The following is a 13,517-nucleotide window of genomic DNA, read 5'->3' on the forward strand; positions in this document are numbered from 1 at the left end:
GTTTGTTTGTTTTTTTGCCAAATAAAAATGCACTATTTCAGTTTATCAATAAAAAAGATTTTCTCAGTTTTTTCTCATGCTCACATAATTCAGATCATAAAGTAAATGTTTTATGGGACAAAAACTACATGATCAACATGAGCTACAGCTTTTGAATGATAACTTCAGTTATTAATAGAAACCGCTATGCAGCTCAATCTGGCGCTATGTGAAAAAGTAACTATTCAACCATGAATTTGACTGTAATCAATCAGTTCAATTTCACAACCCCAATGGGCAGACCTGTAGTCTCATGAAATCACTTGAATAAAATCTACCCAAAAATATAAAGTGGGGTAAAAGATTTCAAAAAGGAACACATTAATGCCACAATTCAAGGATATTTGAAAACATAAAACAAAATTATTGACATATAGTCATTTTGAAAGCTTTGGGATTGCAATTAACCATAGTATGAACCATTATCTACAAATGAAGAAAACATGGAATAAGTAGGAAGCCCACAAAAGTTACTCCATTACTTTTTGTAGAGGTCACACAACAGGAACCTACGACAACATCTGCAGCAGAGTAGGCCTCAATTAAGATTAGGTTTCTTGATTCAACACGTAGAAAGTGACTGAGCATAAATGCCATGGCTTCCAAACCCATTACTGACTGAAAAGAACACAAAAGTCTTCTCACATTTTCCAATAGTCATCTCTATGACCTTCCATATTTTGGAGCAAATATTCTGCAAAATAATTTTTTCAGAAAATTAACAACAGGTTGACAAAATTAGCCCAGGGGGAATAAGTCGGACAGCTAAATTATCACTTTAAATAATTGGGTCGGATTCATGCTGTGACAAAACTTTTTTTTCCCGGTAGTTCCATACAGAAACGTCCCTGTGCACAAATTGCAAAAACATGCACCAGATTGCCAGAGTTCTCAGGACTAGCTCCCAAAAGGTTTACCATCACTACCCATCTATCTAAGCCGAGCGTAATTTGTTCTTTACGTCTTCTTCAACATAGCGTCACACTTAAATTTTCCCATTTGAAAAAGTAGTATAATATGTTAGTTTATAGGAGAGAAGTAAAAATATTGGTGAGTGAATTGTAATAATGACTAAGGTACATTGCTGGTGCTTGCAGATATTCAAATTCTATCTGTGATTGAGTTACGCTGCTGCCCCCTAGTGACAAAACGGCGGCAATTCACTTTAGTAAAAGTTCAAATACTTTTATTCTCACAACGGTCAAGTGATGATTTAGGATATGTGTATTTCTGAAGCCGTATTATGTTGTAAAAATAGCAGTGCAAACCTAGAGTGGGATTGTGGTGATAGTGTGTCGGCATATCACTTTTGAAGGTGTGTAAAGAGCTAGTTTTCTACTACCAAAAATAATTTTTATAAGACAAAAACCAGAGCAAAGAGGGAAATCATAGCACTTTTTTTCTTTCAAATTTATAAGTTTAACTTGCATTTCTTATGGGTTTGGTGCAAATTCGTTTTAAACTGTGTGACTTGTTTTAGGTATGCTTCCACGAGCTTATCTCAGTTTTTGGAATGTTTCTCCTGACTAACCTTGATTACACAAGCCTTCAGTTCTTCAGTTTATGCCTCAACCTCATCATGCAATTACAAAAAAAGACATAAAAACAGGCATAGTGTAATTGGCATAGTGTTTTTCCACGATGGTCATGACAGTGAAATGTCCCTTGCCTACATTTATGAGCAACCAAGAAGGCTCCAGTGAGTCTTTGCATTGTCAGAAGATCAGTGGGACAAGACAAGATGGTAGGCCATGGGTAGGCTGACATCACCCTGAGCAACAAAACCACAAGGAGTAAATTGCTGAATTAAAAAGACAAAACAGATTTTCTAAAATTTAAATCTTAATTAAACAGTAAATTTAATTATTCAATACACTGTGCACCAATGTACCCACTATGTACCTGCTCTAGGATGTGGAGCCTCAGACTGATTATTGAGCCTGGAATTCAGAAACACCATAGCTATGCAATAATGGGCCACATCTTTATCCTGGTGGATCTCCTGAAGATGTTGGATGCAGTGAAATGAAAATGCTTCTCCAGTTTACATGTGGTTTTTGGATCTGGAGAAGACTTACACCTGTGTCCCTTGATGTATTTTGTGGGGGGTGCTGTGGGAGTGTGGGGTATCTTAGTGGCTTTTAAGAAGGATCATTGAATGCCAAATGCAAGAATCGTGTGGGCTGCTGCTCCTACTCTGTATGAGAAGGAGCTAGTTGAGTTAATTGGGCACCTAATCAGGATGCATCCAAGGTCTCCCTTTGACAGTTTTCTGGGCATGTCCCACTGGAAAGGGGCCATGAGAAAGACCCACGACTTGCTGGAGGACCAACAAATATCACCTTAGGGCATTTTACAAAAAGATTAATCCAATCATTCAGATAGATTCAAAAGCAATTGCATACATCAGTTTATATATAGTGTATAAATTGGTAAAATAAAGTTTTCTATTCAAGGAAAGGAAAAAAAAGGCAAAACCTACCTTTCCCACCCACAAACAGGTCAGTTAAGAATAACATAATCATTTCTATTTGAGATGACTCAGAATACTGACTCATCGCTAAGAAGCATAGTTGCTCTACACTCCCTTACACAGGCATACAGTGTCACTCCATGGCCTTCTAGGGTTCAAATAAGGCTCGAGTTGTTTCCGCATAATTTCGCTTTACTCTGCTGCCTCCAAATGGTCCAAGGCTGTTTATGCACTGGGGAGGTAATGTCTTGCTACTGGTTTAAAGGTATTTCTAATAACAAACTTGGTAGTTAGTAATCTGTATTCACAGTAATATTGCCTCTTTCAACAGACTGGAGACATTTGTGCTACATTAAGTAAGTGAAGACTCTGAATCACTTTCAGGATGTGTGCGTGTCTTGTCTTGTGACAATCAATGGTGTCATAACATTCCACTTTATAGAAAAACAAATGATCATATCTACTGTCAACAGTCATATTCACATTCATTCATGTAACAAAGAGATCAGTTTGATACACTTTAAAGCCATTCCAAACACTATGGTTCATGCCAGTTAAACTAGTTGATTAAATCACCCCATTAGCTTACTGCAAGTCCTCCTGATAAACAAAACACCTAAAGAGGAATGGACCCCTTTTAAAGAAAGAAACTAACTACAGTACTACTATACGATAGCACTTTGAACTGCTTTGTTGTTGAAATGTGCTTTACGAAAAATTCTTTATGTGGTGTCGACCTCAAACAACCTAACTATAGTGTATCTCTGCCTAACTGAAACGGAAACCTAAACACAAAAGAGAAACTTAATTATGCATACCAGTTAAGGCAAGTAGCAAATAACAGCCAGCAGCAAGAAAAGGCTCAGGAACAAGAGTTTACACATCTAAGAGTTGCTATTACAAAACCCTGAAATGTGAGTGGAACAGGCATATCAGAGCAAGACCTACAAACAATCCTCAGTAACACCTTCTGTCAGAAAGTGGCTCAAAAATATCATCAAGCTATAGTGGGAGCAAATGAATAAACATACCCAAAATTTAGCTCGATAAGACAGTGAAATAGAAGTTACGTGTTTTTATGCAGTGTAAGTAAAAATCTGATTTCGGCTCTACGATTCTATACGTCTAGAAATTAAGATGTTTATTTATTAGATTTCTAGACATAAATCTGTAAATAAGCTCTCGGAGGCGTTTTGCCTAATACGTCAGGTGAAAATCGGAGGTGTTTGGCTTCATCGCTCCACCTTCCTCTCTCTTAATTTGGTCTGGTGGTAGCTTCTTGTAGGTGCCTACACTCTGCATCCGGCAGAGGAGAGCAGCCCGCGTCCCAGCACACATGCAATACAATGAGTCAGTGTGTCCGCCACAGAGAAGACAAAGCTGCAGGATGCGTCGAGGAGACGGGAATTTGCGCAGGACCAGGGATCTTTCACTCGACTGCCGCGGACGGCACTGCTGAAGGTTTGTTAAATCCGCTACCTAAAAAAAGAAAGAGAAAAAAAGGTCCCATGTGTTCGCGTGTGTGTGTGTGTGTGTGTGTTTTTTTCTGACAGGAAATGAGTGAGCGAGCTGGTCGAAAATAAAACACGAAGCGCGACAGCCTCGGGTAGAGAGCTTGTAATACATATTAGTTCGCATATCAAGCGTTCCAGAGGTTAAATATTCATAAAACCTGCATAACTTCTACTTCTTCTATAGTAGTCACGAGTGGAATTTATACTCATCTTAATGTACTGAATGCAGATCTAAGGTTAAGGGAAAGCAGAAGGATATATAATTCTTAGAACAAACCAGTATTTCACATAGACTAAACTAGATTAAATTTTAATCTTTTTTTTTTCATACAGAACAGTATAAAAAGTAGTCAGTCATCAACCCATATTTACATAGCGGACGCCCCCTCCCCCCCCGACGACTGCATGATATTGAACAACACAGACGCCACATTCACATGGTGGCTGTTGGTCAATATAGCAGTTCTATAACATCCCAAATGAATCAAGTGGTTTTAAATAAAATCACATTCTTTATTTCGTGTATACAATTTGAAATAGTCACTCAAAAGTCTTCAAAAACTCTTTGAACTGAAAGCTTTCAGAAATGATAATTGACAGCTTTAGTTGCTGCTCCAGTGCTCTGAAGGCAGCCATTAATGTAATTTGTAGAGAAATAAGAAACAGTGATACGTGTTTCTGCTAGAAGAGATACTCGGATGCAATCCAGTGACTCATGTAGAAGTGTCTGCTCAAACGTTTCACCCACACTCTGACGGCTGTGGTTAACTCATTTATGATAATTGGGTGACATAGAGTTAAAGACCTATCAGTTACTAAGAAACTACTGGAAAATTGTGGATGTCTTATTAATTGTCTTGGCAGGACTAAGAGTGTATTTAATTTTCAACGCATCAAACTGTCAATATGTTTTTACACTGCAATAAGTAGTAATGATTTACTACAAAGGTTGGACTACTTTTAGATTCAGGGCATAATTTTCCTGGCAAAAGACAACATTTCTCAACTGTGGGAATATTATTCAAAAGAATTGGTTCTTCAAGATTTGAATAAAATCAACTACCTGCAAGATTTTTAAGACATGCTTTTATTACAGCTTGGGTTTAGTCTTCTTTACTTAAAAAATGTTGGACGTTGGAGATAACTACCTAGACATTTTAGACCATTTTTTCATAGAAAGGAAACATAACAGATCTGTATAGGTTTTCATTGGAACGATGCAATGGATTTGGAGCAAAACATGCCATTTTGCAGTTATTAAATTTAGCTAATGCGTAGTGCACCAATTCACAACAAATTTGATTTCTATGAACTTTGCAAGAAACATGTTTTCAATTACACAGTAAATCAAATGTACACCAATAAAAAACAATCATATGATTGACATATGGCACATTGCAGTACAAGGCAGTTTATTAAGATTATAAAACCAATAGATCAAAAGTTATAAGCAAAGTTACATGCTTTTTCAATGACTCTGACCAAACTATACAGTACAAAGGTTCGCAGACATAATTATTCAGCGAATTGTATCCATTGTGGACAAAGAACAGAGAGGTCATAAAGTTAATAGTTGAAAAAGAAATCAGTTAATGGAATGTTCTGGAGATATAGTGAAATGTTAAAGAAAGAGTCACAAAAATGTTAATCATAACATGATTATAATTTCAAGCAAAAGTGTGGAAAATAAACATCTTCCTGAAAATCTGCTTCAGGTCTTTCCCTAGAGTTAGTGTCTAATAGACAGCAGAATAAATACGAGCATATCCCCTTATAGGTATAATAGTATGTCCCAAATGTTTGTCAGTTAATATAAATATAAACCATAAACCATAAATGCTTGGATTTCTTAGTGCATTTACTGAATAAAAACATTTTTTTTATTTTTTTTGCATTTGATCTGTTAATTACTAATCAAAACAGATCAAGGGAATTTAAGACAATTGTGATCTTCGTCCAATTAATGAGCATATCTTCAATATGTTGCAGAATGAATCACTAGTCTCTACATACAACCAAAACAAGGACTAGACTCTCGAGCTCCAGTTCCAAAACCAGGACTCAAGAATGAGGACTAAGTATGCAGTCATCTTCATCTGTGTTGTGGCCCTGGTCATCATCGAAAAAGAAAGCAATATTCTATCAAGGTAAAATAAAAATAAAAAATCAAGAACCTATTGCAATTTCATATTTTCAAGAAAAATTGTTGAGACTACTAAGATAAAAAATAAAATTCTATTTTGACAACTCCAAAAAGTAATTTTGGGTATTTACCTTCATTAATAAAAGGCCCATTTCTCCCCCTTCATATCTTTTCCTTTTTACTTTTTGTAACCATCAACTACTGTATATCTACACTTGTTTCCACATTATTGGACTGTTTTACATTGTCTTTAGGCAGTGAAAGCTTAAGTTTTCTACATAAATCTAAATGCATCAGGACCTCTGTGAAATCTGCACATGATGCTATCAGTTAGAAGTGCCATGGGCGTGAGAATTTAATATCCTCCTCAAACCAACAAAACCGAAACTGTGACCAAAGCAGGAAACAGGTGTGTCTTATTTCTCAGTCGTCAGAACTGTGACGGTAAACCACATGTTTGTACACATCTCTTGGATATCTGAAAGATATTAATTTTGTCAGAATCCTATTACATTACAACCAGAATATTTCCACACAAAGTACATAAGTGTCAAATAGGCAGATCTCAGGAAAGATTAAAATTATCTTCACCATTATTATAAAATTACTGTAAACTAAAACACTGCAATGTTTATCCTTGTGATTCTATGAATGAGATCCTCCTTTATTACATTGTGTCAGCTACATTTTTTTAAAAATGAAACCATTATTGGTTATTTTTTGTAAGGCTTACCTGGTTTGATAACAGTGCTGATTGCTATTTATCAGCTCTAATATTCGATGCTAGAAAAATTGAAACTTTTTTTATATAAAAGTTTGTACTTAGCTCTTAGAACTGAATCTACCCCCTTTTACAATTCCTGCTGGGTTGTGCAGCAATGTCTGCATACCAGCATACCGCACTATCAGGGTCTAGTGACTGCTGAATATTACTTAAGTCATTCACATCTGGTCTGGATGTAAAAATATATTTTTACTGTTTTGTAATTCTTACTACACAGTGCAGCATCACATGTTGAAAAAGCCATTTATCAGGGTTGCTACAGTCTTGAAAAGTCTGGATTTTTCAGGTTTGCTGCTGACCTGCCAATTATGTTGTCAACACCCCATTGTTGAACTTTGTGTTTAATTACATATAGAAAGGTTAGAGATGCAGAAATGAGGCTTTTACTAGCTCTTACAAATCTTAACTGTTTTGATATCTTAGCTTTCAATTTGACTTTTGGCAGCTGATTCCAAGAACACTGTTCTTATTGGTTCAAGAACATGCCTCTAACTTTAACTGAGTTTTACTCAATTCTAAAAATGCATCAAGAAACATGTTGTTGGCTGATGCAATAAAAGATGGGGGTTCTTAGTTTTGATGCATTTAATGATAACATTTTCAGTAATCGAACAACTAATCACCAATGGAAGTTGATGAAGGGAAAATTGCTTAATTTTCATCTTTGGTTAATTGATGGGTGCAACTCCAAAGTAGCTGTTATCTGATGAGTCATATAAGAGTAAGGCATGTATTATTGAGATGACCACAACTATCATCATGGGGCTAAACTGATAAGCGTGGCAAGGAGAGTATTTATCAGAAGCTAAATGTCTTGGGTGATGCTTTACTTCTTACTGCTTTGCATTGGTTGTTGGTTTATCTGACTAAATTTCTATCTAAACTTAAATTACATGGATGTTTGTAGTTGTATTGAGACAAATAATGTTTCATACATTTTAATATTTCATGCTCAATTATCTCTTTTTTACCAGGGTCTCGGATAAGCTGATCCACAGGCAGATATCACAGCAAACTCCAAAGACTCCTCAGAATGACAACAATACAGCATCCAAAGATTATGTGGATGTTCTAAAAGTGCTGCTCGGCCAACAACCCGCTACAAAAAACAGCCAAACAAATCTCCTAGAAAAGAAAGAAGTGGATGAAACTGACGATATAAATGTAAAAAGAAACAGCAGAGGTCGCAAGCATGTTTTGCTCATGGCTAGCACACGGACAGGATCATCGTTCGTGGGGGAGTTTTTCAATCAACAGGGAGAGACAATGTTTTATTTGTTTGAGCCTCTGTGGCATGTTGAGCGCCTGTTGGCCACAGAAGCAGAGGTGAACAATTCGACGGCTTTGCCAGGAATCTACGGGGACATCCTCCAGGCGCTGTTCCTCTGTAATTTCTCTCCCCTTGAAAAGTTCATCTCTCCATCACCGCAGAACCACGTCACCCCTAATCTTTTCCGCAGAGAGTCAAGTTTAGCTCTCTGCGAAGAACCTGTTTGTACTCCTGTACTCAAAGATGTTTTTGAGAGGTACTGTCCAAATACTACTAAACCAACTTTGAAGCTGCAAAATGGGAGAACAAGGCATCTGAAATATCTTGTATTGTTAATGACTCTTTTTAAATTGAATTTTACAAAGGTTCTAGTAATTATATAGGTGCACTGCTGCCTTGCAGCAATAAGGTCCTGGGTTCGATTCCCAACCCGGGGTTTTTCTGCGTGGAGTTTGCAATTTCTCCCTGTGCATGCGTGGGTTCTCTGCGGGTACTCCAGCTTTCTCCCACAGTCCAAAAATGTCACTGTTAGGTAAATTGGTCTCTCTAAATTCTCCCTAGGTGTGAGTGTGTGTGTGCATGGTTGTTTGTTCTGTCTGTCTCTGTGTTGCCCTGAAACAGACTGGCGACCTGTCCAGGGTGTATCCCGCCTCTTACCCAAAACGTTCACTGGAGATAGGCACCAGCACCCCTCCCAACTCTACTAGGGACAATGGTGTACAGAAAATGGATGGATGGATCTAGTAATTATATTTACAGTGCTTGTCCTTACAGTGCTTAACAAAAGCAATACTTTCCTTGAACTTATTCTTTCAAGATATTCTTAAACTAACAAACACTTTTGGTAAATTTAGTAAACTTATTTTTTATTGCTTAAATTACCTGTAAAAACTCAGAACCAACTCTCTTAAACACATTTGTCTGATGAAAGTATGTATTGTTTTAGGTATCACTGCAAGATTCGCCAGTGTGGACCACTGAACTTGACTCTTGTGTCTGAGTCCTGCCTCTCCAAACAACACCATGCCATCAAGGCTGTCCGTGTGCGACAGTTGGACACACTGCAGCCCTTGGTGGAGGACCCCCATCTGAACGTCGCCATTATTCAGCTGGTTCGAGATCCACGAGCCATCTTAGTTTCACGCATGGTGGCCTTTCCCTCAAAATACCAGACATGGAAAGCCTGGGCGCAGGACGGACAGGTGCCTGAAAACGACGAGGAGGTGAAGAGGCTAAAAGGAAACTGTGATCAAGTTAGGATATCTGCAGAATTGGGACTTAGCAAGCCCCAATGGCTAAAGGGACGCTACATGTTGGTGCGTTATGAGGATATTGCTCGATACCCGATGCAGAAGGCCGAGGAGATGTACACGTTTACAGGGATACCTTTCAGCTCCCGAGCAAGGGAGTGGATCCTCAGGAACACACAGACTACAGAGGAAGCCAGTGGAATATATTCCACACAGAAGAACTCTTCGGAGCAGGCGGACAAATGGAGGACTAGCATTCCCTTTACGCTGGTTCAGGTTGTGCAGAAGGTGTGCGGTCCTACCATGAAGCTGTTTGGGTACAGATTTGTGGATGATGAAAAGACACTGAGTAATAAGTCTATCAGTTTGCTTGAGGATAAACAATTTTCATAATCAAGTGGAGTTTCTGCAAAGACTGGGCCATAGAATGAGGTGGGGTGCATCCTTGGCAGTTCATCACAGGAAAACAGAGACAAACAATATCATTCACAGAAACACTCATACATGAAAGGCAATTTTTGAGACCTAACAACTTAGCATGCATGTCTTTGTCCTCTGAGAGGAAACCAGGGAGAATCCGTGTATTCACAAGAATATTCAAGCTAGATGTAGCTTGAATATGTAGCAGTATTGAAGAAATTTTGCACAGCTCCAATAAAAAAAAGTATAACAAATACATACATATAAACCAAAACAACAAACAACATGTTAACCATGTGTCTAACCTTACCAACAGATAGCCTCATTTTAAAGGGAATACTTTATATGTACACTTTATTCACTGAGATGCCAGTTTGTCAAACTGGCACTTTGTGCCATGTTATTTTTTTAGTCAACTATCAGATAAGTCAGCATTTTTCAGTGGTCACTGTATGAGATGTATGGTTTTAGTTTAAGATGATAGCATTTTCAGAGATAAACAAAAGTGGGATAATATTGGAACAGCCTCTGCAGTACACTGCAAAAAAACCACAAAAAAAACCTAATTCACAGTAAAATACTGGCAACAGTGGCTGGGATATCCTTACATTGCTAGCATGTCACAAATACCAATAATAAAAAGTCAGTTAAGAGTATCAATTGCCAATACAGGGTCCCAGTCTGAAGCGTCATTACTTTTGATAAAATCAGTGTAAATGACTGACAACTCCCCTTTCAAAGTGAAACAATCCATTGAATTCATTGAAATTATTGTGTCTAACTTAACTCATGTACCATAAATGTTCTGGATCCTACAGCAACCTGAACAAGGGTTAAATGGGAAAATTGCTTCAATGTTTTGAAATAGTTTTATCTAATAGCTTTTATCTTGTGCTTTTAAAAATTTAATATAATTCAAGAAATTGAAATCTTGCTTCTGATGACAATGTTTTTATGTTGAGATCCTTTCAGTAGTAATAAGCTTATCTTAACATGATTCTTCTGTTTTTATCATATGTCTTGAGGATAATTTAGCCCATAGCATATTTTTGTGCAGTTCCAGTGAACTATGTTTTGTTTGAAATTAAAAATACAAACAGATTACCTTCATAAACATGGCCCATAATGACACAGACAGAGTCACTGCAGCCAACACAGCTTCTCCTTAATTGTTAATATAATTGTAAAACATTTAACAAATTAATTTGCTGGACAGATTAATGTACAACAATTTTGCAGGCAATAAGAAACAAACAAAATTACGTTTAAAAATGAACCCATGCAAACACATCTGCACATTTTGCTGGGGGTATAACTGACATCAAATTATATCAATATGTCTATCAGAGTTCAGTCTAGGGCTCCTATACTGATTATTGATATTTAGAATCAGATTGGGACATTCATCATATATTCACAAATATTTACTAATATTATAATTAAAACTGGACTAGACAGCTAAGGTCTCATTTGATCAGATGGGGTGTGTTTTAGCAGTTTAAAATCTTACTCAGGTAAAGTTAAATAGTAGTTCCTTGTGTCTATGAGGAGCATTCATACAGTATGCTCCCAGGTGTATGTATATGATAATACTCAGAACTTTAAAAATATTACTTTTAAGGGTTTTGCGGTAATTTAAGAAAATACATGTGAACTTGATCAGTATATAGTGACATGAGGTCAGGGTAGGCAGGTGAGGCAGAGCCTCACCTGTCATCAAGGAAGAATAATATAATTTTAAGATAAATTATATTGCTTTTTTCATCCTGTGTTTTGTACTATAAAGTATTTATTTTTCATTTAGCTTAACGAATTTAGATTATTTTTTCTTCTAAATTGTGTGCTGAGGAGCGATAAGAAACGGCAGAGAACGGATTCGAGGTGAGGCAGGCAGTTTTCTTGAATCATGGCAGGGGGCGCTCATAATCCCAGACATTGTGACTCAGGGTCTGCAGAGTAAGAGACAGCGAGCTAGTGATACAGTAAATAAGGGGAGCTACAAGCAATGAGTTTACGTGTAGCTTGGCTGATACACAGAGAGAGAGAAGTGTGGTTTGACTTGTACTTCAACGGGGTTCCTATGAGGGGCCGTTTAGGACAAAATTTACGTTTTGTCTCTCACACACTACCAAAAACTCTCGCATACTCCAAAAAAGTAGCCACGCACACTCCAAAAAATTACGTTTTGTCTCTCACACACTACCAAAAACTCTCGCATACTCCAAAAAAGTAGCCACGCACACTCCAAAAAATTACGTTTTGTCTCTCACACACTACCAAAAACTCTCGCATACTCCAAAAAAGTAGCCACGCACACTCCAAAAAATTACGTTTTGTCTCTCACACACTACCAAAAACTCTCGCATACTCCAAAAAAGTAGCCACGCACACTCCAAAAAATTACGTTTTGTCTCTCACACACTACCAAAAACTCTCGCATACTCCAAAAAAATAGCCTCGCACACTCCAAAAAATTACGTTTTGTCCCTCACACACTACCAAAAACTCACGCATACTCCAAAAAAATAGCCTCGCATACTCAAAAAAATTACGTTTTGTCTCTCACACACTACCAAAAACTCTCGCATACTCAAAAAAATTACATTTTGTCTCTCACACACTACCAAAAACTCACGCATACTCAAAAAAATAGCCACGCACACTCAAAAATTACTCACATACTCAAATTGCGTATACACACACTACTAAAATGTCACACACACACACACAAACGTTAACTTTCTCGCTCACATACACTATCAGCTCGCTCACATACACTGTACTAACAGCTCGCACATTCACAAACGTTAACTTTCTCGCTCACATACACTGCTAACAGCTCGCACACACACAGACGTTTATCTCTCACATACACAAGACTAAAGTTGAACACACACACAGTACTAAGACTCGTTTTATGTATGTGTGAGAGCGAGACTTTTTATGAATGTGTGAGAGCGACACTCTTTTTGAATGTGTGAGAGTTGTCACGAAAGAGGCGGGGCATAATTTTTGGATCAAACTGCGCATGCGTAGATCCTAAACTATAAGTTTCGATTGTTGACTCACTGTATGTTCTATTACTTAGTATATTTGTGCTTTTAAATATATATAGAACGTTTAACTTTCTTGTAGATTAAATGTGCTATAGAAATAAATGAATCTGATTGATTGATTAAAAATAGCAAAATTGCTGTAGTACAATCTGTCCACTGGGTGCCAGTATTACAGGAATTATTAACCGGCGCCAACTAGTGCCGAAGAAGAAAGAGTTTGCTATACCGAACATGGCTAACTCTAATTCGAAACGAGAGAGAATTGGTCAGGCAGCTGCCATTTTAAACACCATTCTATCTTCTCCGGAGGCAACCAGCACTTTGACAGGCGCATTAAACGATTCAACGACTGCCCGCAGTGCTACAATCTGGCACCCAGTGGACAGATTGTACTACAGCAATTTTGCTATTTTTAATCAATCAATCAGATTCATTTATTTCTATAGCACATTTAATCTACAAGAAAGTTAAACGTTCTATATATATTTAAAAGCACAAATATACTAAGTAATAGAACATACAGTGAGTCAACAATCGAAACTTATAGTTTAGGATCTACGCATGCGCA

At 37.4% G+C, this 13,517-nt stretch overlaps 1 protein-coding gene across 1 annotated transcript; it reads left to right on the forward strand.

Annotated features, from left to right (window-relative positions):
• The first annotated feature begins 3,783 nt into the window (after positions 1 to 3,783).
• Positions 3,784 to 11,634, forward strand: chst3a (carbohydrate (chondroitin 6) sulfotransferase 3a). The gene is made up of 4 exons (XM_032554138.1): positions 3,784 to 3,973; positions 6,016 to 6,173; positions 7,928 to 8,479; positions 9,170 to 11,634. The coding sequence occupies exons 2-4, from the start codon at positions 6,094 to 6,096 to the stop codon at positions 9,864 to 9,866; spliced, it is 1,329 nt and encodes a 442-aa protein (XP_032410029.1). The 5' UTR covers positions 3,784 to 3,973; positions 6,016 to 6,093; the 3' UTR covers positions 9,867 to 11,634.
• Positions 11,635 to 13,517: the final 1,883 nt, after the last annotated feature.

This window comes from Xiphophorus hellerii, chromosome 22, assembly GCF_003331165.1.
Source record: "Xiphophorus hellerii strain 12219 chromosome 22, Xiphophorus_hellerii-4.1, whole genome shotgun sequence".
Lineage (NCBI taxonomy): Eukaryota > Metazoa > Chordata > Actinopteri > Cyprinodontiformes > Poeciliidae > Xiphophorus > Xiphophorus hellerii.